This window comes from Coenobita brevimanus, chromosome 76 (genome assembly GCF_032717465.1).
Source record: "Coenobita brevimanus isolate Jiangsu-jjx chromosome 76, ASM3271746v2, whole genome shotgun sequence".
NCBI classification, from domain to species: Eukaryota; Metazoa; Arthropoda; class Malacostraca; order Decapoda; family Coenobitidae; genus Coenobita; species Coenobita brevimanus.
This window is the reverse complement of record NC_137029.1, coordinates 29,009,778-29,037,145: the sequence shown is the minus strand read 5'-3', so window position 1 is coordinate 29,037,145 and position 27,368 is coordinate 29,009,778. Positions and strand designations below refer to the sequence as shown.

The 27,368-nt window shown below is 43.4% G+C and overlaps 1 protein-coding gene across 1 annotated transcript in view; it reads left to right on the top strand.

Annotated features, from left to right (window-relative positions):
• The window catches only part of LOC145408248 (proteasome activator complex subunit 4B-like), a 212,521-nt gene that overhangs the window by 170,628 nt on the left and 14,525 nt on the right, over positions 1-27,368 (top strand). The window contains exons 27-32 of the mRNA XM_080279014.1: positions 3,136-3,250; positions 6,779-7,013; positions 14,801-14,932; positions 23,110-23,802; positions 25,008-25,163; positions 25,625-25,841. Of these exons, the coding sequence (XP_080135140.1) occupies positions 3,136-3,250; positions 6,779-7,013; positions 14,801-14,932; positions 23,110-23,802; positions 25,008-25,163; positions 25,625-25,841 (1,548 nt within the window). The remainder of the gene's footprint in view (positions 1-3,135; positions 3,251-6,778; positions 7,014-14,800; positions 14,933-23,109; positions 23,803-25,007; positions 25,164-25,624; positions 25,842-27,368) is intronic.

The window sequence follows — 27,368 nt, the reverse complement described above, 5'->3', positions numbered from 1 at the left end:
CTCACATGACTTCAGAAATGGACTCCCGTGGGAGATATTGTATGCTGATGATTTGGTGTTGACTGCAGAAAGTGAAAGGGAGGTGGAGGAAAGATTTAGGAAGTGGAGAGATGGTATGGGGCACAAGGGCTTAAGAGTAAATGCAGATAAAACAAAAGTGATGATATCTAGGGTTGGTGGTGCTACTGTCAAACAAGAGGGAGAGTGGCCATGTGCAAGCTGCCACAAGGGCGTGGGAAGCAACTCCATTTTGTGCAATGTTTGTGATAAGTGGGTACATAAGAGATGTATTGTTTTAAAAGTTTTTTTTAAAGCATTTGACTGCGAGATAATGCTGATTTTATGTGTATGGCATGTCGGGGAGAGCAGGTGAACAGGGAGCTGCCAGAGATCGAGCAGCATGGAGAGCTGCCATTGGTGACCAAGGGTGATGCATGCAAGCATGTTGGAGACTTCAATAACAAAACAAAACGAGGAAGTGTGTGGCATGAATTGTTGGAAGTGTATCAATTTATCCTCAACGTGGTTGGCGACCATCATCTGGTCACTAGGTGTAGTGGTGCCTACTTCCTTCACCATCATCATTATTTTTCTGTGTCTGTTGTCCTCTCTTCCTATTTTTCCCATCATTCCTATAATTTTTTGTTACTGTTTCCTTTTCAGGTAGCTTTACACTGAGCAACAAGGCTAATGGTTTCTTGTAAGCCAGGAAACCATTTACAACGCTGGGTGGTATCCGTATAACCAACCCATACGTGTTCCCTACATGTCAACAAATGGGTTGGCGGAGTGTTAGTACCCCTCCCCATAAAACAATTAACTCAAGTGAAACAGCTACCCTTTATGGGACTATGGCATCTGGCTATATTTAGATACAGTAAAACCTCGATATAACAGACTTCAGTAGACCGCTACTTGCTTTTATCGGAATCGAGGAGCCACCAAACTAAATTCATATATGTTAGAAAAAATTCGATAAAGACAGGAGCAGTCCGAATTCCCAGATAACTTCAGCTATGTTCACCACAATAAGGTAAATAAAAGACAAGTTTATCAGTGTACAGTACAGTATTATTATATATACAGTATTATACCATTTGATTAATGTTGTGAAGTTATAACACAGTACATTACTGCAGTGGTAGTCAAAACAGTTTAAAAACTGTTTGTGTGATTCGGACTAATGTCTGATATATCGGAAAAAGTCCTGGTGAGAAGGGGGAAGTCCGGATGTTGCTTTTATAGGAATTTTGCATTTTTTGGAATGGCTGGGGCCCCAGTTAGTCCGTTATAATGAGGTCTTACTGTAGTTCTACTGAAGGATTATTCATTTTATTTGTGGCTGGGGCCCCAGTTAGTCTGTTATAATGAGGTCTTACTGTAGTTCTACTGAAGGATTATTCATTTTATTCGTGTCATCTCCAGACGATTTGTTTTGGCTTAGGAGAAGCATTTGAGACTAGAGGGAATTTGGTATAGTCTTCATTCACTAATGCATTACTAGAGAAGTCTCCCAAGGCAAATGAAATGATGTAGTGGTAACTGGAGTAAATGAATAATACGTCCTTTGGAGTGAAGGAGTTATTCGGACAAGAAATAGAAGTTTATGAATTACATGATCTTTGTCAGTAGATTAAAGATGCAGAAAAGTGTATACTTTGGAAAGAAGGTATGGTCACGTAGAGTAATTGGTAAGACTAGGATGGTGAGTAGGGTGAATGTGAGTGAATGATTGAGAGTGGAAGGAGATATTGCAGGCCCAAAAGCTGGTTAGGAAGCAGAGTATTGAAGTTGGTGAAAGAAAAGAGCTGATGATAGATTAAAATGAATAATGAAGGCATGCACATACACGGCAGCTGCTGAATTGGTAGAAAGGTGGCCAGTGGTCCTAATGGACCCAGGTTTGAATCCTGGCTTGGGCAGGGAACAGTTTAAGGATTTGAATTACATAAAAGCAGTCTTTACTGATCTATCAGAAGACCTGCCGACATGTCATAAAAATACCCCCAACAGTACCAATGCACCAGTCCTGTATGGCACAGCCATAGCATGTTTTTCAAAATGGATGGTGGGTGTTAGCACCAAAGTGGTGACATGTAGAGATGTATGGAATGTAGGAGGACTAGTGGGCCTTGGGAACAGGCTGTGAAGCCTATGCCCAGAGTCTGGGGTGGGGAGGGGAATCACAAATGTTGCATTTTCTTCTGGCAGAATGCTCTGTGCCTCACAAGTGTTGCAAAAGCCACCTGATCAGATGAATCATAAAATTATACTATTTTCACTTTAACTTGGCCCTAGATTGCCATTGCTTCATTTAGAATGTTGGAAACCAGTAGTCTGTCTATCTATCTATTGCCAGACACCTCAATCCCGTACGGGGTGGCCACAAACAAATTGCCTCCACGTTGCCTTGTCCCCAGCCATTTCACTGCCCTGCTCCCAACTCACATCCCTCTCTCTCATATACCAGAAGTAATAGCAAATATTGTACATTAACACTAGAATACAATACAGGTTATGAAGCAGTTTTATGGAAAAGATGTAGAGTCATGATATTGTCTTTCTCAGGCACTGAGCTACATAAAATAAGCTGCAAAAGGATCAAAATTTGGGCCACATTAAATTGAGACAAGTATAGTGTACCGGTTGAGTGGGGGGGGGGGGGAATTCAGATTTCTCCCTTTCTTTCTTATCTGCATATCTCCATATCTTTTGCATATCTCTTATCTTTATATACGATGATGTGACTCTTCTACATCTCTCTCTGATATGCCCAGACCATATTATCTGCCTCTCCTCATTGCAAGACCAATACTTTCAAGGATGGGACTTGAATTTATTGGTGTTGCAATGAAGAGGGATGGATTGAGTTGGTTTAGGCATGTTGAGAGGATGGAGGATGACAGTTGGGTGCTGATGGTGAGAATTGTGAATACTGGGGATAGGGTTGCAAGAGAGAGACCAAAAAAGACCGGGGATGAGGTCAAAGAGTGTGACTTTAGGGATAAGAGACTGAATAGGGAGGCAGCCAGAAATCCACCGTGGAGAGTTGCCATTATTTGACCAAGGCTGATGCATGCAAGGATGTTGGAGCCTGTACAAACACTACGCTATATCATTTTTCTGTCTGTTTAGGGTTTGTTCCGGAACTTTGGTGACACATTCTTGAAGTTGTTCATGGGCCACCTAGAGAGGCTGGTGAGCGAAACCAAGAAGAGCAGCCAGAGATGTGCTACAGAGATCATTGCAGGTAAGTGGTTATTCAAATAGAGAAACTTACTTATGTAATTCATTTAACCTGTTGATGATTTTTGTAAAATAGACAGAAGTCACCTTACAGTTTTACAATAACATCACATTTACATGAGACTTCATTCACTTTTAATAAATGGTAGAATAGAGGGATGGGTCCATTATGATGTCGCAAAGGTAAACCAGCTATGCTGTCAGTCCTGCTGCAGATGTTGCTGACTGCACTGCACAGTTGATCCTTGTACGGTGTGGTGTGGAGATGATCTGTCTCTTCTCCACTTAGGGCTAAGATACGAGTAAATGTGCATCATCATCATCATCCGGACCTTCTTTCCCACCCAAGGGCAGGGTGAGGAGTAGCAGTGTCCAGACAGCACAAACTTGCCCAATCCAAGTTGGCCACACTTCCATTCACTCATCATTCAACCCCCTGGAATCCTGGCTCTACTGGATATGCCAAAAACGTTCACCACATTCTGCAGCTTCACACATCGTATCCGATTAAATCAATCCGGACGCTGCCATGCTCACAAGGGGTGCCAAAATCCCTGATCACGCACTTCTCCTCACAAAATTCATCCAGCCAGCTCGATCTCCTGTCAGTTCCCTAGCCTTACTGACTTCCAAACCTCTCAGCCTCACACACTCATCCATCATATCTCTCCACCTTCTCCTTGGCCTACCTCGCCTCCTCCCTCCTTTAAATTCTCTCGGGTATACCTTTTTTACTACTCTATTGTTATCCATTCTTTCCACATGACCATACCATCTCAGGACATGCTCTTCGATTCTGGTGTTCACCGACTTCCTCACTCCACCTTTCACGAATCACATGATTTCGTATCCTATCCACCCTCTACTCCACATACATTCCTCAGCAGTCCCATCTCCACAGCTCTTACTCTTGACTTTTCATTTTCATGCCACACCATAGTCTCACAGCCATATGTTTGAGTTGGCACTAACATTCCCTCATGTAAGCCTCGTGCAGCTACAACACCCAAGCCTCTGTTTCTTATCAAGGCCTTCATTGCACCAGCCACTTTTCTTCCTTGTGTCACTGTACTTTCAACTTCTTGTGCACATTTTCCTCTCTTTTCTATCACTGTACCCAAGTATTTGAACTCTCTCACCAATTCCAGTCTCTCTCCATTTACTGTGACATCACATTGGGAGTCACCTTCTCCCTCAATAACTATCACTTTACTCTTCTCTGTATTTACTCTCAAGGCACAACACACAGACATCAGCAAAACTCTGCATTAGCCTACCAAGTTCTTGTCCGGTACTTGCTAGTAGTACTGCATCATCAGCATACAACAAATTTGAGATATTCCATCCATCACCATTCATTACCAGCGCCATCCCTCACTCCATTACTCGTATTTTTACTTCTCTCATTACCCCATCCATGTAAATATTGAACAACCAAGGGGACATCACACAACCTTGTCACACGCCCACACCGATTGTGAACCATTAACTTAGATGCCCATTAACCCTTACACATGCTTTGCTGCCATCATAAAAACTCTTGACAGCACCTAACAGCTTACCATGTACACCATACATGCGCAAAATTTTCCACAATCCCTCTCTGTCTACTTTGTCGTATGCTTTTTCCAGATCCATGAATGCCATAAACACCTTATTGTCCTTCTCACAAGCCTTCTCTGCTACCTGTCTCACTGCAAATACTTGATCCACACATCCTCTGCCACTCCTAAAGCATGTGTGGATGAATAAATTGGGAGTGTGTCATCCTGTCTTGGCTACCCTCCTTTTTTGGGGGGCAAGCAGCCTAGGTGTTTAGATAGATAGATACAATAGGTAGAAGACTGGGAAGGCAGTAGGTGGTAATCATGTGTTTGCAGATATGGTAAGATGTGGAGCAAGTGCAATTATCAGTAGTTGTGTAGTATTCCTCCACTAGTCTCCTCAAGTCCCATGTTTTCCTTGGGTTTGTACCCTTCCAACCATGATTTGATTTTTTTTCTTCATTCTTTTTAAGGAATCTATGTCTCTGGTGAATGAGAGTGATATTTACTGTGCATGCATGATGGATAAATGAAAGTCTGGCCCATGTCACTGGAGATTCTTCCCTCTTTCATGCGTTCTCTCCCCCCCCCCTTTTTTTTTTTTTTTTTTTTTTTTTTTTTTTTAGGTTTGAAAAAAAGGTTTGGATGATAAATGATATTGACTTTCACAATCATGTTCTTAACATTCGCCCAAGTCCCACATTTTCCATATACTCAGCTCTTCCAGTCATGAGCTTTTTCTACTTCCTTTATACAGTACAATCCCAGTTAACCGGGTGGCTTGGGGAATTTACCTTCCCGGTTACAGATTTTTCCCGTATTTCTGATTTTCAAGTCAAATCTATACAAAGGCTATCACAGCAGTAAATACAGTTCAGGTACTCACCAGTCACATTAGGGGTTACACTAAGAGATTCCGCCTGAAAAACTGCCTTGTAAACACACACCATGGTCATAACGCACGTGTGCAATGTCTAGCAACTAGCAGTACTGCAAATTACACCAGTCCATTGTTTACCGAATTACTGTATTCATTATATGTACTGTACTCATAAAAATTGAAAAATAAAATATAGAAATAAAAGCTTGAACATTTATTAGTGAACTGATGATGTGTTAAGACTGCACTGTAGAATTATCACAACACCTGTGCCCCCACGTGAGTTTGTTTACGTTTCCGACTGTTCTTCTTCTTCCCTACCTGACCTCCATCACTCCACCCCTCACCCGCCACTCAGCTGTTTTGCAGAAAATAAAATAAATGATGTACGTATGAAATGCAGGCATATTATTTATTTATTTTTCTTCCAACAAAGTAAACTTTCATTCCTATTAACATTTATATTCAGCCATTAGTGTTTTATAATGTTCGCCTTTTTCAAGTCTGTTGCATATGTCCAGCTTCTGCTTCAAGGTAAGCACGATACGCTTACGTTTAGTTTGCACTTTAGGCATTTTGGAGTGTACAAATTACCGTCTATCAGAGGAACACAATAGCAAGAGACCTTGTTTACTGTCTGGTGGCAAAACGCAGACTGGTGATTTTCGGAAGGTGTGGAGGATGACTGAATTCAAGTAGGGGAAAGAGGGGGAGAGGAGGGGTGGTTAAGAGGATTTGCTAGGAATTTACATCAGCCGGAAATGCCTTCACCTCGCTTTGTCTGACTTCCCCCAGCCTCGTGTGACACAATCAAACGGCGGTTTGGCGGTCCATTCAAATTGGCGCACAGTTATAACTTACTGACATTTTTACCAGCCCTTGAATTTTCCCGTTGTTCTGAGTATTCCGTTTGTCTGGATACCGGATTGCTGGGATTGTACTGTATATATACTGATACAGGTGCATGAGTAATGTTTAAATTAGTGTCTGATTCATTTTCACAGTGCATACTGTTGATAGTTCTTCCTCTTTCATGCTTTCCCTTTCTTTGTTTTGTGGATTCTACCTCACCCTATGATTATGATGATGATGATAACTTTTCCCTCAGGTCTTATACGTGGAAGCAAGCACTGGGGTTATAAAAAATACCAGAGTATGTGGTCAGGGCTGATACCAGTGCTGTCAACGGGGATGGCACGTGTGACAGTGGAGACAGTGGAGGACTGGGGTACCTGCATGGCCACGGCTAGTGCTGATCGTGACCCCAACCGCCTGGCACCCCTATTGGAGCTGCTAATGGAAGACCCTCTCAGGGCTGGCGAGGGTGCCTTCAATAGCTCCAGGTCAGGCATCATATTACTTTTTATATCAATATATTTAAAAGAGCTGAATTGATACGGTCTTTCTGATGAAAGTTAAACGTACCTTTAGGGCTCGTTCTTTTGTTCGTTTTTGTGTGTGTATGTGAGAGAGAGAGTGTTGATGCAAACAGTAATGTATTCCATTAACCCCTTAATAATCCCCGGTGATAAACAACCCATTATAGTACCGGTGTCAGTGACATCAAGCTAGTGTGAGCTATAAAAAAAATGTTAACAATTATGGGAAGGGAATGAAAGGTTGCTGGTATGTTTACATGACTCTACGCATCCATTCCAAGCGTTCAGGCAGTCGCTTAACCTCAGATGTTTTCATCCATATGGCACATGCACTGTAACTTTAGCAATTCTTCCATGAATCATAGCAAATCATAGCATGGGTTCAGGAAGCTAAATAACACATTGCTATTTGTGCCAGACAATTCTCTTCACATCTTTGATAAAATTAAATGGAAGAAATTTTATCCATCTTTGAGCACATAGAGTAAGTTTCTTCCATTCTTCTTAAATCAGTTTATTTTTCTGGGGGGGGGGGGTGGCTCAGTCGGTAGAGAGATGGCCTGCGGTTCTACTGGACCCAAGTTCAAATCCCCGCTGGGGCAGGGAACAGTTTAACCCCTAAAAGACGGTCATCATGATGTTTTGACACGCTCAGGACGGGCTTAATCGTTGGGTGTGATATGGTGGGGGATTTGTGGGGGGGAGGTGTGGAGGGGTGTGGGGGTTGTGGGATGGTGCAGGGATGGGGACTGAGTGCTTGGGGAGGTGGGGGTGGGGGTGGGGAAGTGATGGGTGGGGGTGGTCAGTGGGAGGTCAGGAGGGGGGTGGGGGGAAAGGGATGGGGGTGGTGGTGAGGGATGGAAGGGTGGGGTTGTTTGGGGGTTTGGGGGGATGGGGGTTTGGGGGGTATGGGGGTGGGAGGTGGAGGAGGATAGAGGGTTGGGGGTGGTGGGGGTAGGGGGAGGGCAGTAAGGGATAGGGGGTGGTGGGTTGTGGGGGGATGGTGGGGTGTTGGTGGGGGGAGTGGGGATGGTGGGGAAGCGATTAGGGGGATTGGGGATTGTGGGGGAAGGGGGTGGGGGTGGGGAGGGTAGGGGTAGTGGGAGGATGGGGGTTAGGGGTGGTAGGAGACTGTGGAGGGTATTGGGGGGACAGTGGGGGGATTTAGGGGGCAGTGGAGGTTTGAGGGTGGGGTGGTAGGTGGGTGGAGGGAGGGCTGGGGTCGGGGTGGGGGTGAGGGTGGAGGGGGCAGGTGGTGTGTGGGTATGGTGGTAGGGGGGTGTGGAGGGTGGGGTTGGTTTGGGGGGTAGGGAGGCATGACCATATATACAGACACCTGTCTTTTTGGCCCTAGTACCCTTGGACAGCATATGTGGACACCTGTCTTTTAGGGGTTAAGGATTTGAATTTCATGTAAAGCAGACTTTATTGATCTACCAGAAGACCTGCTGACATGTCGTAAAAATACCCCTGCTAATACCAATACGCCAACCCTGTATGAGACAGCCCTAGCATTTATTCAATATGGACGATGGGTATTAGTGCCGAAGTGGTGACATGCAGAGGTGTATGATATGTAGGAGCAGGCTGTGAAACCTATGCCTAGAGTCGAACATATGGGGGGGAGGGGAAAGGCCTTAACCCCTACACCGCGGGCTTGTTTACCAATGACTTGCTGTCCCGCGGGGTTATTTGGGCTCCGACAGACTCTCAAAAAATTTTTGCCAAAAATCAGTTATTAGTCCTAGAATAATAAAATTACATATGCTTATTGCACATACCTTCAGCTTTCTCCTGGAATGATTGTTGAGCCTTCGTCAGTAACCGTAGGACTTGTGGAGACCTCTGAAGTAGGGTAACTAAGTCTCCACTTTACACTTCCCGACAACCCATAATATGATTACCACAGCCAGATACAAACACTATAAACACTATTCTACAATTTTCAAGTAGTTTGGGATCCATACTCAAAAAAAAAACACTGTGAAAGCAGTGGAAATTACGAGCGCTTCTGATCGTCGCACTTGCGCTAGTTCGCTCTAGGCACTCTGTCATTTATTATTCATAAAACCCCTCACACTTTATATTTCTATTACTATATCACACTTATATATATCTGGAGTCTTTCTCCATAAGTTTCCTTCAGTCGTATTAGTTTATTGTCACTGAAGTCATTCAATTTTTCAGTCAGTAAAATACGTAGAGAGCCACAGATTCACTCTCACTGTTATAACATAAATTATTTGTACTCATATTCTTATATTGCTAATTACTTACATTACTATTTACATTTTCTATTCTATTTTCAATATTTACCCTGCTATTTTACTTACACTATGTTATTCACTGTCACTTTCAGTAAGATAAAACTATAATACACTGTTCAGTCATATGAACTGAACATCCATTGCTTTCACCTGCTATTTACACATTATTTACACATTATTTCCAAATAATTCTGCTTCCACACTTGCACTGATAGAACTGCTTCTGGCTGTGATAATCGAAGAAACAGGTAACACAGAGGGGAACCTGGCACTCAGCGCACTGCCAAGAGGTGCGTTTATGCTCAGGTGTGCGGCGTGTGGTATGCGCACATACCTGACACCTGCGAATCGCAGCCTTCCATTTCCCTGTGGCAGGCATTAGCTCAAGTCTGTGCCGATCCATATACGCCCTCTGCTCAAGTCGGTCGGGAAGTGTAACTGGATGGCGCCTTGGAGTTGCTGCTTGCACCCTACCATATCTTTCCAGCAGCTGCTGGACACAAGTCCTGGCGAACAACCTCAGGGAGAAGGACTTGGGTGGCTTTACCTTCATCTTGTACAGGATGAAGGCGTTCAGCATTGTCATATCTATGAGATGCAGAAAAACTTTCCTGTACCACCTAGTATTCTTCCTGAGGCAGTCGATCTCACCAATCATCATGTCGGACTTGTCCACCAGCCGCATGTTGATATTATAGTCCAACACAGCATCAGGTTTCATCACAGGTTCGCCTGTCCTACGGTCGACCTTCCCACTGTCTCTCGTCTCCCCCTTACGTATGGTGGTGAGCATGTGCACGACTCTCTTGTCATGCCACCGTATTGCCAGCATCTTCTCACACTGGCGTAGGTGCACGTCTCCTCGCTGCGAGTTTCCCGCCTCTGGGAATTTGGGAAAGTTGGCACGATTACTTTTCACAGTGCCGCAGGAGCCAATGCCGTGCTCAGAAAGGTATTTGGCAAGTTTCGGTGCTGTTTAGTAGTTGTCTGTATACAGCACATGATTCCCACCAAAATACTTTTCTAGGAGCACTTTCACTACACAGCCTGAGAAGCCAAGGGGATGAGTTTTATCGAGATCGACAGTGCTGGCTGAATATATGATGAAGTCAAGGATGTACCCCGTCTTACAGTCGCACAGTACAAAGAACTTAATTCCAAAGCGATGGCGTTTGCTTGGAATGTACTGAACAAACCGAAGACGTCCTCTGAACAAAACCAAGGATTCATCAATGACAACCTTTTGAAATGGGTGGAAGAATGACATGAACTTATCCTTCATTCTGTTCAGAATCTCCCGGATCTTCCAGAGTGGGTCAGTTTGGGAAGGTACATCATTGTCGGCAAAGTGCAGGTTTCCCATGATGTTCCGGAAGCGATATCTGGCCATGTACTTATTGAAGGTCGGTGAGGGTAGTAAGGGGTCCATGGACCAGTATTCTTCCAACTCATGCTTCTTGGAGTGTGGCATAAGAAGCATGAGGGCAAAGAACACATACAGCTCCTGCACTTCCAGCATGGTCCACTGTTGCATCTTGGCTGCACCTGTACCACTAGCAGCACGTTGTGATTCGTACCTGTTGGTCTCATGACATATGTGGTGCATGACTTCGTCATCTAGGAAGGCCAAAAGGTAGTCGACACACTCAGCATTTTCGTCCATAGTGAAGGCAGGCTGAACTCCTGAGGAGGTCTCATCGAAAACCAGATTTTCGGGGACAAAATCTGACCCTTCCGTCCCCGTCCACGCGAAGGCGTCCAGGATTCCCTGGCGTGGCGGTGGAGGGCAGGTGGTGGAGGTTGGCTGTGAGGGAGGCTTATCTCTGTCAAGGTCACTCTCACTGACCCTAGGTTGCCGTACAGCACTAGCAGCCCTTACCCTACTAGCTACACTACTTTTCACTCTCTTAGATCTACCTCTACCTCTACGGCCTGCCTTCACTGTTGATGCTGGTGGTGACTCCGACGACGAAGACTCCGGAGATAACTCAGCCGACGATGATGACGAGATGAGTAAAGCGGGGCTTGGGGAACGGGGAGGTGAATGCACTCGTGACTCATGGCGGGCTGGGTCACGTGGGGGCATTGTTCTGGGGCTAACACGCCGCCTTTTCACTCCCTTCCCAAATTCTTGTCCTTCCTGCACTAAAGGCTCCTTTCCCTTGGAGCTAGACACTAATTCACTTGTAGAAGCACTTGTTGTCGCTGTTTCTGGCACGATAACCTCACCCGGCTCATCACACGATTCACCCGAATCGTCATAGTCACTGTCCATCATTATCATGGACAATTCTGCAAGTTCTCGTGCCACTGCAGAGTCACTGAGGCCTTTCCTGCTTGCCTCAACACTTTTCTTTGGAGTAGAGGTCACGGGGCCCTTTGCAATGGGCGCAGAAGCGGCAGGAATGGCGGGGCGCGAGTGCGACATGTTGTCTCTACAGTGGAGGACAAGGAACTAAATGCCGCGGCTTATCTGAGAAGGGAAGGGTTGACAATGACACTTTAGGCTGACTGCTGCTAACTTACAGGCTAATTTTTTATAGGTAGAAAATCTCGGCAATAAATAAAGAAATAGGTAGTTCCAGGTGAATGTAAATGTCAATTAGGATTCTCCCTTCCTTTCTGATATATATTTTTATTACAGACATCGATTACAAGGCATAAATCAAAGGGGAAATTACCGTGGTAATGTAGCGAATGAATGCACGTGAGGTTTTGTCAGGTGATAATTAGCCAATTTCTGGAGTATAACACTATCACTTACCTGTTTTTTTTTTGGTATATATTATTTGGTAAAAATATAGGGCATAGGGCTTATTTCAATGGATGAAATCTATGGAAAAAGAAGGGGGAAATTTCCGTAGCGCAGTGCGGCGTGGGAGGTGAGAGGAGAGGGTAATGGAGGGCAGGTAGGGAGGGGAGTCACGAAGGGGGTAAAATCGCTAAAATGTCAACAATGGATGGGAGTACAGATGAGATTTGGAGTGCTGACTAGTGTTGGACATTGGCAGTACTGATAGATGATACAAGCCACCACTTGAGAGCCTGGGATAATTCAAAATAACACAGAATCACAAAAGTGACGCCCCGCGGTATGATCCATTGTAGCCGAGCGTCACGAAAGTGACGCCCCGCGGTTAAGGGGTTAATAAGAAACAGAGGCTTGAGTGTTGCAGCTGCTTGAGGCTTACATGAAGGAGTGTTAGTGTCAGCTTTAACATACGGATGTGAGACTATGGTGTGGTATGAAAATGAAAAGTCAAGAGTAAGAGCAATGGAGATGGGACTGCTGAGGAATGTACGTGGAGTACAGAGAGTGGATAGGATACGAAATAATGTGTTTCTTGAAAGATGTGGAGTGAGGAAGTCTGTGGATACCAGAAATGAAGAGAGTGTACTGAGATGGTTTGGTCATATGGAGAGGATGGATGACAGTAGAATAATGAAAATGGTATATCTGGGCAAATTCAGAGGAGGAAGGAGGCGAGGTAGGTCAGGGAGAAGGTGGAGGGATATGGTCGATGAATATGCGAGGAAGAGAGGTATGGAAGTCAGTGAGGGTAGGGGACTGACAAGAGATCGAGCTGGCTGGATGAATTTTATGTGGAGAAGCTCATGACCAAGGATTTGGCACCTCATTTTAATATGACAGCGTTCGGGCTAGCCCAATTTGATGAATATATGTGAAGTTACTGAATGTGGTGAAATTTTTTGGCCTGTCATATGGAGCCAGGATTCTGCCGGCTTGAATGATGAGTGAAAGGAAGTGTGGCCCATTGAAGTGGGCAAACTTTGGCTCTCTGGACGCTGCTACTCCTCACCCTGCCCTAGGGTTGGAAAGGAAGTCCAGATGATGATGATTGTTACATCTTAACAGAACTGAATTAGTTAGTTAGCATTAGTTAGTATGCAGTGCTGAGGAGAGATGGGAGCTGCTGGGGATAATCCCCAGTGCCCAGGCCCAAGGAAGGGCCTGCATCCTCCAAGATAGTGTTAAGAAGGAGGAAAATACAGTATAACGTAGTTCACTCTGTAATGACACAGTGCATTTCTAAAGAATATGATAAAAGGAAAGTAAGAATGGTTATATGTAAACTCATTAACCCCTAAAGACCGCAAATTTCTCAGCACACCTGTCCCCAGCACTGCAGTTAGGATACGATTTTCTGACTGCCTCGGATTGTAATTTTTCCTTACAGATATCAAGAGCTTGAAATGACACAACTGAAAATTTGTATCTCACGCTCATATGTCCAGTGGTTACCGTACTAGCGACCATTTAAAAAAAAAAAAAAAAAAGTACCCTTGAATCTGGCAGAGAATGGCTAATAACCATACAAATATAACTGTAAACAATATAACATTCCTAGGCATAAAACAAGGTGAAATAATGATCATGAAAGGAAAATAAAGTTTATAGTGGTGCGTAGTGAAGGAAAACTCCACGTGCCCGGAAACAAAGAGAAAGAATGAAGGTGGAGGGAATGCGGTGGTGGATGGAGGGAGGAAAGGAGGTGTTGGGGGTGAGGAGGAGTGGAGGAAGGGAGGAAGTATGCTTGCTACGCATACCAGCTACGATACCCAGGGTGTTTATGCGGATATGGGTGGTTAGGAGGCCGTAATGAGGAGATGGCCTAGTGGGGCAGAGGTAGGCTGCAAGATGGCTGGGGGGGTCACATCCCCCCCTCTCAAAGCCCAATCTGGCCATACCCCATCAAATACTGTAGTTCCCATTGGCTTTGTCCCATATTTGTAAGAGGCAGTGCTACCTTCCACCAAAATTTGGCAGGCTCTGTACCATCGACAGACATAGGACATGCTACATTTTCTGAAACTGTCGTTTGGCAGACATAGGTCTTTAAAGGTTAAAACAAGGCTATATATAACCTTTACAGTACTATCTATCTATCTATTGCCAGACTCCATAATCCCGTAAGGGGTGGTCATTTGACTTTGAGTAATTTGTTTTACGGGAAGGGGCAGAGTTGTTTATTTCTGTGTCATACTGAAGGGGCCAAGGGATATTAAAAAACCTCTGACCTGCTGTCTTCTTTTGTTTTAATCTCATATAGACATATCAGTCACTCAGAAATACATATACATAAACAGATACATACTAAATAGTATTTCTCATTTTTCTTTACATAATACAGTATACTATAATTTCCTTCTAGTTATTTTTGTTTTACAGAGGTGGAGGAGAAGGTGCTATGGCGCACCAGGATTCTTTTGGCTGTACATCAATGTGCCCTCACATATTAGTTTGGGAGCAGTCCAGCTATGAGCTAGACTTCAAACATAATATATATATTCAGCACAGTTTTCAGGGGGAAGGAGACCCATTGTCGATAATCTTGCCCCACATATGGTGGTGGCTGTCAGCAGCCCTGTTTGTATGTCAAAGAGAAGAAATACTGGTACCTGGATTGAAGAGGTTAATTTATTTTAATAGCATAAAATTGTTAATCACAATACCCATTGCAGCCGAATGTACATGCTGATGGGTGGTCTGTGGCAGCAAGAATGGAGAGTGTCAGAACTGAGCCACAGATTGTTGGAATACCTACGTCCATCACTGGCACATCCTTACAAAAGCATCAGAGACAGGATTGGCAGGTCAGTTCCATCCATTCATCATTATCCAGCGAATGATGAGGTGAAAGAGAGAGAGATTGTCCAGGTGCTTGAGGGTGCGAAAGTGGATGTATGTGGAATAACTGAAACAAAATGGAGAGGAGAAAGTGTGAGAGAATGGGAGTATGGATAGGGTATATGTGCAGGAGTAGGTGAGAATGAGAGGGCAAAGGAAGGAGTATGTATAGTTGTGAGTAAAAGATGGAAGAAGAGCATAAGACAGTATGGATCACTTGGGTCAAGGATTGTGTGGGTAAAGTTGAAAGTTGGAATACAAATGTGGGCGATTGTGTGTGTGTATGCGCCAACGCAAGATCATGCTAGCTGAGTGAGAGAAGAGTTCTGGACAAATGTGGAAGTGTGCATGGAAAAGTTTGGAAGGAATGAGAGAGTGTTTTTGATCGGTGATATGAATAGTAAAGTAGGGAATGTGAAGGTGAATGGAGTAGTTGGTGAGTGGGGTGTGCCTGCTGAGATAGATGAGAATGGCAGTGCGTTAGTGGACATTTGTGCTGGGAGGGGATTGGTGATAGCCAATACCCTCTTCAGGCATCATTTGATCCACAGGTATACATGGCGAGTGATGAGAAGGGTGGGTGGTGAACTGAATGAAAGGAAGGAAATGATTGATTATGTGTGTGTGGCTGGAAGGATGCGAAGAAATGTAATGGATGCAAGAGCTTATAGAGGTTGGGGGAGTGGACTTTCTGACCACTACTTGGTGGTGGCCAGAATTAGGATCCAAGTAAGATGGAGGAATAGAAGAAGGGAAAGACGAGAGGAAGGAGTAGTTGCAAGGAGAGTGGAAAGGTTACAAGAGGATGAGAAAATGGCAGAGTATAAGAGAGAAGTGGAGGAACAATTGGTCAAATATGAATTGGAGTAGATGGGGGACATGGAAGGTGTGTGCAGGATATTTACAGAAGAAATATGTGCAGCATGTGATGTGGTGTGTGGGAGGAAGAGAAGACGGAGGGGGTGCAAGGAACAGCGTGGTGGACTGAAGAGGTGAGACAGGCTGTGGCACAAAAGAAGAAAGCATACAATGAATGGATGAGAAATAGAGGCATGGAAGAAGTTGAGAGGCGGAAGAGAGAGTTATATTTAGAAGGAGAGAGAGAGGTGAAAAGATTAGTAAGAAGAGAGTGGATGAGGAATTTGGAAGGAATTTGAGTGTAAAGTGGAGCGACTTTAAGAAAATGTTCTGGAAAGAGGTGAAGAGAGTAAGACAGGGTGGAAGTGAGGTTATCAGGGGAGTGAAAGATAAAAATGGTAGATTACTAGTGGAGAAGGGAGAAAAAGTGAGCAGATGGAGAGAACACTTTAAGGAATTGTTGAACATACAGGATAGAAGTGGCTGGGGAATGACTGGGAGAAGGAGGGAGGTGTGAAGACAGGAAGAAATCAGTAGAATAGAAGTTGTGGAAGCAATGAAGAAAGTTAAATTGGGGAAAGCCCCAGGAATTGATGGAGTGTGTGGTGAAATGTTGAAGCATGGGGGAGAGATAGTAGTAGAATGGATGTGGAAGATGTGTAGATTGGCCTGGGATGAAGGTAGAGTCCCGGAGGATTGGAAGTCAGGTATAATTATTCCCTTGTACAAAGGAAAAGGGGAATAAGAAGTGTGTGGTAATCACAGGGGCATTTGTCTTCTTAGTATAATAGGAAAAGTGTATGGTAGGATACTTATTGACAGAATTATAGAAAGAACAGAGGAATTAGTTGGAGAAGAACAGGGAGGTTTTAGGAAGGGAAGAGGTTGTGTAGATCAGATATTCATTCTTAGATCTTTAGTGGAAAAGTTTCTAGAGAAGGGAAAGAAGTTGTATGCGGCTTTCATGGATTTGGAGAAAGCATATGACAGGGTGGATAGACAAGGATATTGGAAATTATTAAGAATATATGGATTAGATGGGAAGTTGTTGAATGCTGTGAAGAGTATGTATGATTGTGCTAAGGCTGCAGTGCATGTGGATGGTGAACTAAGTGAATTTTTCTCTTTGAAGGTTGGGTTGAAACAGGGATGTGTTATGTCTCCATGGTTGTTCAATCTGTATATGGTTGGGGTAATAAAAGAGGTACAAGGTAGGGTAGTGGATGTTGGAGTGGCCCTGGTGAGAGAGGATAATGTTTGGAAACTCCCTGTACTGTTGTTTGCAGATGATACTGTGTTGTTGAGTGAAGACGAAGGGGAGCTGCAAGGCTTGGTGGATGAGTTTGGGAGAGTGTGTAATAAACGGAATCTAAAGGTGAATGTAGGGAAGAGTAAAGTGATGGTCTTTGAGAGAGGTGAAGTCGGTGAATGTACAGCGAGGTTGGATGGTGAGGAATTGGAAAATGTGAGTACGTTTAACCCCTTAAACGCGGCCGTGTACAGTCGCTCCCCCCCCCCCCCTGGCGAGTGGTGGGGTTGTCTCGCGGTCTGAGTACCTGTAGGAAAATATTCGCTAAAAATCAGAGATTATCCCTAGAACATTATACTTGGTATGGCAGATAGTACTTACATTCAGCTTTCTCCAGAGACAAGCGTTGAGCCTTCGTGGACTACCCAAGGACTTGTGGAGACTTGCAAAGTTGGGTAACCAAATGTTCACTTTCACACCTCCAGCAACCCGGTTTCCCCTCTACCACAGCCTCATTCTGTCACAGTAAACTTTATACTACAACGTAAAGGTAGTTAGGAATCCGTATTTGTACAATAAGCACTGAAAATAAGGCTAAAATCAACGGAGCGTACGGCCGACATGCAGTGCGGCGACGGTCTTCCCGTCACTCAACATTTCCATTTTCACAGCTAAAAACATGTACAGTACAGTATACTACATTATTTTCAATCATATTACTTCCCAAAAGATCACCACGGCGCGCTTTTTATTCTGCCTTACGCCCGTCACTTTATTCTCGTTCCTGTCGGCCGCTTGCACTGACTCGGAAGAGCTAGAACTTGCCATAATATCACTTTGAAAGCCTGCGGTAAACTGACGCTAAACAGGGGCAAACTGTGAGAAAAAAAGCTAGTGTTACAACTGGGGAAACAAGCGTTTCCTATTAGCATAAACTGCTTGTGAGAGGAGAGCGTAGATTTACAGTTCTTAGCACTCAGAGCACTGACATGTATCACAGCCAGGCTGGCAGGGGCCGTGGTGGGGGGGGGACGGGGGAAAAACGCGATACTTGGCAACAACGGAGGTCAGTGGTACAAAGGTCAAGTGTGCTAAAAGTAGCTAAAGGGTGGTGGTACTAATAGACAATACTAGCTGGAGCCTGCCTGCCCGCGGTTATTCAAAATTTACTAGAATCGCAAACGTGATGCTCCGCCGTTATGTCCTTTTTGCCGAGCGTCGCAAACGCAACGATCCGCATTTAAAGGGTTAAGTACTTGGGTAGTGTGATGAGTAAGGATGGAAGTTTGGAGGGTGAAGTGCTTGAAAGGGTACAGCAGGGAAGAAAGGTTGCTGGTTCTTTGAAAGCAGTGATAAGAAACAGGGAAGTGAGCCTGGAAATGAAAAAGTTACTACAAGACAGTACTGTATTGTGATACCAACTCTAACGTATGGAAGTGAAGCTTGGACGTTGTTGGAAGGACACAAGTCAAGAGTGAGAGCAGTGGAAGTGAGTTATTTAAGAGGAGCCTGTGGAGTCACATGGAGGGACAGGGTGACGAATGAGGATATAAAGGAACGTTGTGGTGTGGATGTGAATGTGATAGAAAGCGTTATGAGGAACACACTGAGGTGGTTTGGCCATGTGGAGAGGATGGAGGGTGAGAGACTGACAAAGAGAGTGTATGTGAGTGAGGTGGAGGGGGGGAGAGGGAGGGGGAGGCCGAGGATGAGATGGAGGGATGGGGTGGAGAGGTATATGAGAGAGGGGGGTGTGAGTTGGGAGAAGGGCAGTGAAATGGCGGGGGACAGGGCGACATGGAGGCAATTTGTTTGTGGCCACCCCAAACGGGATTGAGGCGTCTGGCAATAGATAGATAGATAGATATGCAAACCAGCTGAGTGACGAGTGAGGGATGGAGTATGGTGGTCAGGCAAGGAATAAATTGGCGAGCCGCACCCCTCCACAGAAACTGTGAGCGAGGGAGTCGTGATTTTTGTACTGCACAACACTTCTTTCCTAATCATCAGTTCACTAATAAGTACTGTACTCAAGATTTATTTTTCTAGTTTATTTTTCCATGCAGTTAGTATACAGTATATTCACCATATTATCTGCAAAACAGCTATGTGGCGAGTGAGGGGTTGAGTGATGGCGATCAGGTAACAAGTACGTTGATGTGCCTTGGTCGTATGCATAACTGCAAGCAAGGGAGTCATGATAATTCTAATGCACAACACTATTTTCCATATCATCAGTTCACCAATAAATGCTTAAGATTTATTCCAGTACTTTATTTTTCTATGTTTTTATGAGCAACATTTAACAGAATGGATTTGCCAAGATACTGCAAGCTCGTTGGTAGGTAGAGTCGATTTATTAGGTAGAAAACCATACAGGTACCACACACTTCCTGTTGATGAAGAGCATGCCTTTTTTTCAATGGATTTATCCGTCCCATAAGTATCATCATTGTTGTCATCATCCGGACCTTCTTTCCCAGCCTAGGGCAGGGTGAGGAGTAACTACGTTCAGACAGCACAAGTTTGCCCAGTCCAGTGGGCCATACTTCCATTCACTCATCATTCAAGCCCTCAGAATCCTGGCTCTATCTGATATGCCAAAAACATACACCACGTTCTGTAGCTTCACATAAACATATCTAATGAGTCAATCCGGATGCTGTCATGTAAAAAAGGGGTGCCAAATCCCAGATCATGCACATCTCACAACATTCGTCCAGCCAGCTCCATTTCTTGTCAGTCCCCTAGCCTCACCAACTTCCATACCTCTCTTCCTCACATGCTCATCCACCATATCCTTCCACTTTCTCCTTGGCCTACCTCGCCTCCTCCCTCCTTCAAATTTGTTCAGATACACCTTTTTCACCACTCAATTGTTATCCATTCTCTCCACGTGACCATACCATCTCAGTACAATGTCTTCGATTCTGGTGTCCACTGACTTCCTCACTCCACATCTTTCACGAATCACATTATTTCATATCCTATCCACTCTGTACTCCACATACGTTCTTTTCCATGAGTAAAAGATGAAAATTAACCAAAATACAATACAGTATTGATACAGTACAGTAATACAGTACATAGTGTATCATGTACTCACCTAGCATTGACATCAGTGGAAGGTATTGTACACAGTGCAGTACAGTTCAGTGCACCTAATCCTGTGTGGTCTAGTGGAAGTAATTACGTTTACTGTACAGTAATTTTAGAATCACAGTAGAGCTCTAGGACACCAAGCACTGAGAGGCCACAAGCTTTGCAACAGTAACAAGTAAGGTCACAGAGTAAGTCTTATCATCAGGGTTTTGCCATCACATGGTCAGAAGAGCAGAGTGCATAGATATGTCTTCACTAAATGAGATCCATGAGAGATAGAGTGTAGGTTCAGCACATCGGGTCCTAGTCCTGCGGTGAATTCTGATTGGCTGGCATGTTGCGGGCGTTCTCATTGGTTAACGCATTGCAGGAATTTCCCAGGTGCCAGTTGACTACTGTGTATGAGAGGTTGATACACCTCACATCCGGATACATATTGCAGAGAACTGTTAGTTACTTCCCATTTCAATGTCAGATGTTGCATAATTTTGCCGGATACTGCTTTAATAGAGCTGAGCCAACAGCGCCGGATATTGGGACGATGGATAATGGACTGGTTGATGATTTTTTCTCTCAATCTATCTATCTATCTATTGCCAGACGCCTTAATCCCATAAGGGGTGGCCACAAACAAATCACCTCCAAGCTGCCCTGTCCCCTGAGATTACACTGCCCTGCTTGCAGCTAATACTCCCCCCCCCCCCCTCTCAAATACCTCACGCGAAACATGCACCCTCTCTGTGACGTCACAACCCATACCAGAGCCACAGCTGACTGCCACTCGCAACAGTGTATGGGAATCATACTCCAGTAAAGGGAAGATTTCTGTGATATTCAGCTGTTTTTATCTTGATAGGGCATGTAAGACTTAGTGTGATAGCTCTCTTGAAGATGAAGTATGCTATGTTTGTGCTTTAGTGAAGAGTTTTGTTGGTATTAGAGACTAGTAGTGACAGCAAACCTTGTGACAACCAGGTACTTGTAGGACAACTTGGTACCACCATGATTAGATTTGATAAAGTTGTAATGAAGTGATTTTTGAACTGAATTAGTATAAGTATTGCTAGGTCTTGACTCGAGGGGCATATAGCTCTGAAACTAGGCAGTAATACATAGGGGAGATGTCACAATGACCAAAATATTTCAATGTTTTTTCCTCCTAGATAGGCTTGACTGTGGACAGCTAGACCTCTGGAATATTTGATTATCTTATTTCCCGTCCGATCAACGAAGTTAAGCAACGTTGGGTCTGGTTAGTACTTGGATGGGTGACCGCCGGGGAACACCAGATGCTGTTGGCATCCCTACGTGTCAAGTGGGGTTGGTGGAGGATTAGTGCCCCTCCCTGTAAAACAATTAACTCTAAGCCCTTGGCCACCCCGTTTGGGATACATGGCGTCTGGCAATGAATGAATGAATAAATTTCTTGGCCTTATGTACTGGTGATGTTTGAACATCTTTTTAGTAACAGCCAGTCTGATCTTGAGAATAAGATTTTCACATCCCTGCAAATGGCTTAAGCCAAAGTTATGGTTGATTTTGATTGACAAGTGAATGTTAGGTTAGGTTAAGCTGTGTATGTTAGGCTGTTATAATTTTTATCACCATATAGGTCATACACACCTAATTATCTGAAATGTGGCCAGAAATTTGTGTTCAGTTTGATTACTGTATTAATAAAAATTCAGGATTCAAAGCAAAAAATTTGATAAAGTTAGCAGAAGTGTTTCACCTTTAGCCTGACAACATGCTTGACGGACTTCTGTTTTGTGTATCTATTGATTAACAGTGTAAATGCATTTATTTGTGCTTAAATCAATATTTATGTAAAATGGAAGTCTGTCAGTGTGCGTTGATCTGAAGGTGAAATATCTGCTAACTTGGCATGTTTTTAGTTCTGAAACCTGATTTTTTATTAACAGTCATATTAAGCACAAATTTCTTACCAGATTTTAGATAATTAAATGTGCATGAACCCTATATGTTGATAAAAATTATAATTTCAATTTAAAATTGCTTATTTGGTAAATGACCACCGATTTGATATTTCTTCACACTGCTTTGCAACAGTAGTGATGGCGTACTCCAGACCACCATAGCTGCATGGTTTTCGTCTCTTGAAACAGTGATGAATCTTTTTTCTGGTGTGATTCTACTTGTGTTCTTGCACTGTGGAACAAAGCATCAGTGGTGGTTATTTACTGACTTAGTCATGACAGAGCAAAGCTTGGCTGATGAACGGAACCACAATCAACAGCTGGCGATTGCAGTTGTGTTTTGTCTCCAGGTTTGGCGGCCTATGACGTCACAGCCACTCAAGGCTCGCGTTACCATCATCCTCTTTTTGTGCAAGTTTGAAGGCTCGTATCTCCAAAGTTTTACTTTGGTTTGTCAGATTAACTGTATCATAGGATAATTCAGCACTTTTATCACCCAAACAAATTACCTTTAAAAAGAAAGAAAGAAAAAAAAAAATTGACCGTCAGCCAGTCCATTGAGAGTTTAGCCTGGTGTCTCTCTGATATCCCTGAATCAAGACGTTTTGTGCAGTATGTCTCAACTAACCCATGAATATTAGTAAATTACCTCAGCATAATTACTAATGTCTAGTGTCATTTCAATACATCTGCAGGTATCATAGATATTATTACAATATGACTTACCCATAGGAAGTAGAGTTTTGTCTTGAGTACAGTTTGTTTGTGTGTGTGTTTGGTTATACTTTAGCTTACATATCTCTAAATGTCTTAAGAAAAGGCTTTTGTTCAGAAAGTTAATGCTTAGCTATACACTGTTATAGTGCAATGGTGTTACAGTATATGAAAAGTAATTCTTCTAATCAACACAGTGCATACTGGATAGTGATGATAAAGGAAATAGTGCTAAAGCAAATCATTTTACTGTAACTAAGCAACTTTTTTTTTTTTTTTCCAGTGTGCTGTCTGGTATCTTCATGTATGACCTTGTACTGCCTGGGGGGGTGCCAACTTTGTATCCTCATTGTGCAGAGTTCATTGAGTTCATCCTTCCTCAACTCTCACCTCTGATTCAGGAGTCCGACTCTGGTTTAGCACATGAAGCTGACAGTGACAGTGTTAAGTGTGAATTGAGCGCTTCAGGAAACCAAGAAGTACACTCACCGCTGCACCCAGTCAGTTCAGTGTTTAACAGCAGAGTTATTTCTTCAATGAGAGACTTGCCAAATTCATCCTTTGCAGATGCTGAGGGACTGAGTTCAATGCTAAATGCTGTACATAACAATAACAATACTGGTTCTCAGCATCCTCTGATTGGTCCCCTAGTGAACCACCTGACTGGCTTGGAGGGTCCCAGTCCTCTGGCTGGACGGGAAAGCAAGGAAGCCCTCAGGCTCAGTGCTAAAATCAAGCTCAAGGACAATTGTGATATCTCTAGTGATATATGTGAACCTATGGACATAGAAACGTCAGACTCTCTTCATTTTGAAAAAAATAGTTTTCATGAAAACAGTTCAAGAAGTCCTGTAAATGGTTATATCAATGGGAATGAAGAGAAGAAGAGTACTGTGCGCTTAATGAACACTGTGTGTCGATGGCTTGTTGGTCAGACAGGACGGTGCTACAATGGCGTTACACCAGAAATCTACAGGTCAGTGTAAAGGTTGATAGGATTTGTGGATGAGCAAGTGGAGATAGATGAAGTAATTGGAGAGGCAGACTTTGAATGGTTGGTGGATTAGGGTTGTGTATAGGACTATAGATGGTAATGGATGATTATTTGAGTGGGCAAGTGACTGGGTTCATAGTACTCTTTGAAAAGTTGCCTGTTAGGAAGGATCATGTGTTGTGAAAGGAATACTGAGTACTGGTTGGCAGAGAAGGCCTAAAGATTTTTCACTAAGGTGATTCCTTAAAGAATGTGGTGTGAAGTAGTAGATTAGATAATGCAGTTTAAGGGAGTAGGTAAATACTGTTGTTGGACAGAATTGAATGGTTCCTAGATACATCATTTCAAGAAAAAGCAAGATATATACCATACTGTTAACAGATTAACCTTTATATCTCATACCTGGCATCTTATCATTTTAGGATTGGTCACAACAGAACAGGCCTTGTGAAGAAGGCAGAGGGACTTAGGATTAAGCTACTTTGTTGAGACTTTTAACTCAGGAGTGACCAGTTGTTCTGCCTTGAGTTTCATTATATGAGCATTAACTCCAACCATCCGTCATATTAAGGGCCACATTTAGTGCCGTAACTTGCTGGACCACCAGACATCCATTTAGTTACAGTACAGTACCGGTTTATGATTACATCTTGGTATAGCTATTAAACAGCTTCCTGAGTTACAAAATGTTAATGTTCACTAGAGCCACCTAAAGATGGCATTCATTACACCTGAGTTGATGGAAGGTCATTTGTACAGTGCAAATCCATTTGGCATAATTTTTGTGTCATTATTCAGACACTTCAGCCCCAGTACTGTTATCCATGCATTGAAGGAGATGCATGGGCACACAAACCATACAATGGCAGTGGTCCCCCCCTCCCCCCTTTCTTTTCTTTTCCGTAGTCATCATCCTTTTTTTTTTTTTTTTTCCCACTACCTGAAGATGAGATGAGATAGGAGCCAGGGAAAAAATAAAAGAAGAAGAAGAGAGGGAAAAGAAATCATTAGTGAGAGAATTATCAAGAGTATGCCATACCAACCAAAGTGTAGAACAACACAAGACACCATTTTGATAGAATATGCAGTATGTAGCAATAGTTGTTTACATTACTTTTGTTGTATTTTGTGAGGATTAATAGATCCTGGCCTAATTAAAGTTGTAATTCACTGTCTTCTACAAACAGGTTTCTTCCATATTTGTGTCAAATGGAAAGTGTTGATAATGATCCAGAGCTACGCAGCAACTGTGTAGCAACCTTGGCTGTCATAAGTCAGGCTCTTGTATTGCCATCAAGGATAACTGCACTTCTAGATGCTGTCACACAAGTAGCACAGAGCAGGTATGTAAGCAGTCATCTTGGGATAGATTCAGTTTGAAGCCACTCTTAGCAGTAGACATAAAAGACTGTACAAATTATTGTTGGTATAGGATACTTGGGAGCCCTTTGCCATAGGGATTTATTTTGCATATACTGTATACCTTAATATTGCCTTGTATATTATATATTTTTTTGATGTTTGCATACTGTTAGTTTGTATCAGTGTCAGCATCCTTTTGATTGGTGATGATTGGGTTTAGTTATTGCCGCTTCTGCAGATGAAGATTTGTGGTGATTTATCTTCAATATTGAACATCAGTATTGTAATCTGTGCTAGTTCTGTCCGTTTAATATTGACATTGAAGAGAACATTACTGTGCCATTTACAGAAATATACTGGTTAAAAAGAAATACACTACTAGGCAGTCATGTAATCTGATGAAAACGTGTTCCATAGTCTTAACTTTATCATTGCCATGCAGCTGGTGGCGGGCGAGAGGAGCAGTGTTATCGGTGCTTCAGGTAGCAGTATTTACCAACATGTTCACAGTGCTAGATTCACCTGATGCCCCTCACCGTGTCCAGAGCCTGGTGGTGTCTCTCCTTAAGGATACCCGGCTTGAGGTGCAACAGATGGCATCCACTGTTCTCAGTGGACTCATACACTGTAAATTTATACAAGCTGAAGATAAGCTGTTGGTGAGTAGAAGCAACAGGAGTAGTAAGTGTATAGATAGCTGTCATTCTTTTAAGCCCATGATGGGGGGGGGAGGGAGGGAAGTACAGTATTCTCTCTGACATTTTTATCATAAATTTTCTTCAACCCATTCACTACAGTGGTTTTGTTTTCCAAATATTCTTGCTTTATTCAAGTGATTTTATTCAATGAAGAGAGAAACCTGTATTTTACACAGGAAAAATCATCTGAGAAATTACCAATATGAAGGGAATTGAACCCGGGACTCTCAGGTGAGAGCCAGGCAGCATACCACTACACCACGACCAGGTAAAAGTTAACTCACGTTGTCACAATCTTGTAACCAACGTCCCTCCGCCCCCACTGTGGGCCTGAAGAGGGTGAGTTAACCCCCTGGCACTCGGGCAAGTAGATGCTTTTAATATATCCCAAGCACTTCCGGCAAGTCAGAATGAAGAGAGAAACTTGTGTTTTACACAGGAAAAATCATCTGAGAAATTACCAATATGCCGGGAATCGTGGTGTAGTGGTATGCTGCCTGGCTCTCACCTGAGAGTCCCAGGTTTGATTCCCGGCATATTGGTAATTTCTCAGATGATTTTTCCTGTGTAAAATACAGATTTCTCTCTTCATTCTGACTTGCCAGAAGTGCTTGGGATAGATTAAAAGCATCTACTTGCCCGAGTGCCAAGGGGTTCAGGGAAGTTCAGGCCCACAGTGGGGGCGGAGGGACGTTGGTTACAAGATTGTGACAACGTGAGTTAACTTTTACCTGGTCGTGGTGTAGTGGTACGTTGCCTGGCTCTCTCCTGAGAGTCCTGGGTTTGATTCCCGGCATATTGGTAATTTCTCAGATGATTTTATTCAGTTTGAGAGGCTAGCTATAGTTTTCATACCCCTTCACTGCAAAGGAAGTGGAGAGGAGAGTGGCCGTAGGAAAAAAGTGGCTGGTGCTATGTAGGCTTTGATACAGTACAGGACTAAGTATGGGGACTGAAGAGAATTCTATGAAGGTGTATTAGTGCCCATAATAATGTCTGGATGTGACTCTTGGTATGGCATAAGTGTGAAAAGTCAGGAGTGTGAGACTGTAAAAAAAAATGTGTGTGGTGTGCATAGAGTGGGTAGGATGAGAAGCACTGCAGTTAATGAAAGCTATGAAGAAAGACATTCTGTTGATAAATAGGTAGAAAAAACTGTTCTTTGATGGTATGGTCATGCAGATATAGAGAATTGACATAGGCGGGGTTGTGAAACTGGTCTATGTGAGTGAGTGTGAAGCAAAGAGAAAATGTGGCAGGACAAGAAGGTGAATATGGTAGGTGAGAGTGTGTGCAAAAGCAAGGCATGGAAGTTGATGAAGCTAAGGGATTAGACAAGGGATTAGAATTGGTGGATAATGCACATACTGTACGAAGAAGTGCATGGCAATGCAGTGATCCCTTGGTTATCCGGACGTCCATAATCCTAACGATCCATTATCCAGATGCTGTGGTCTGGCTGTATTAAACCATTAAACGCACATTTTT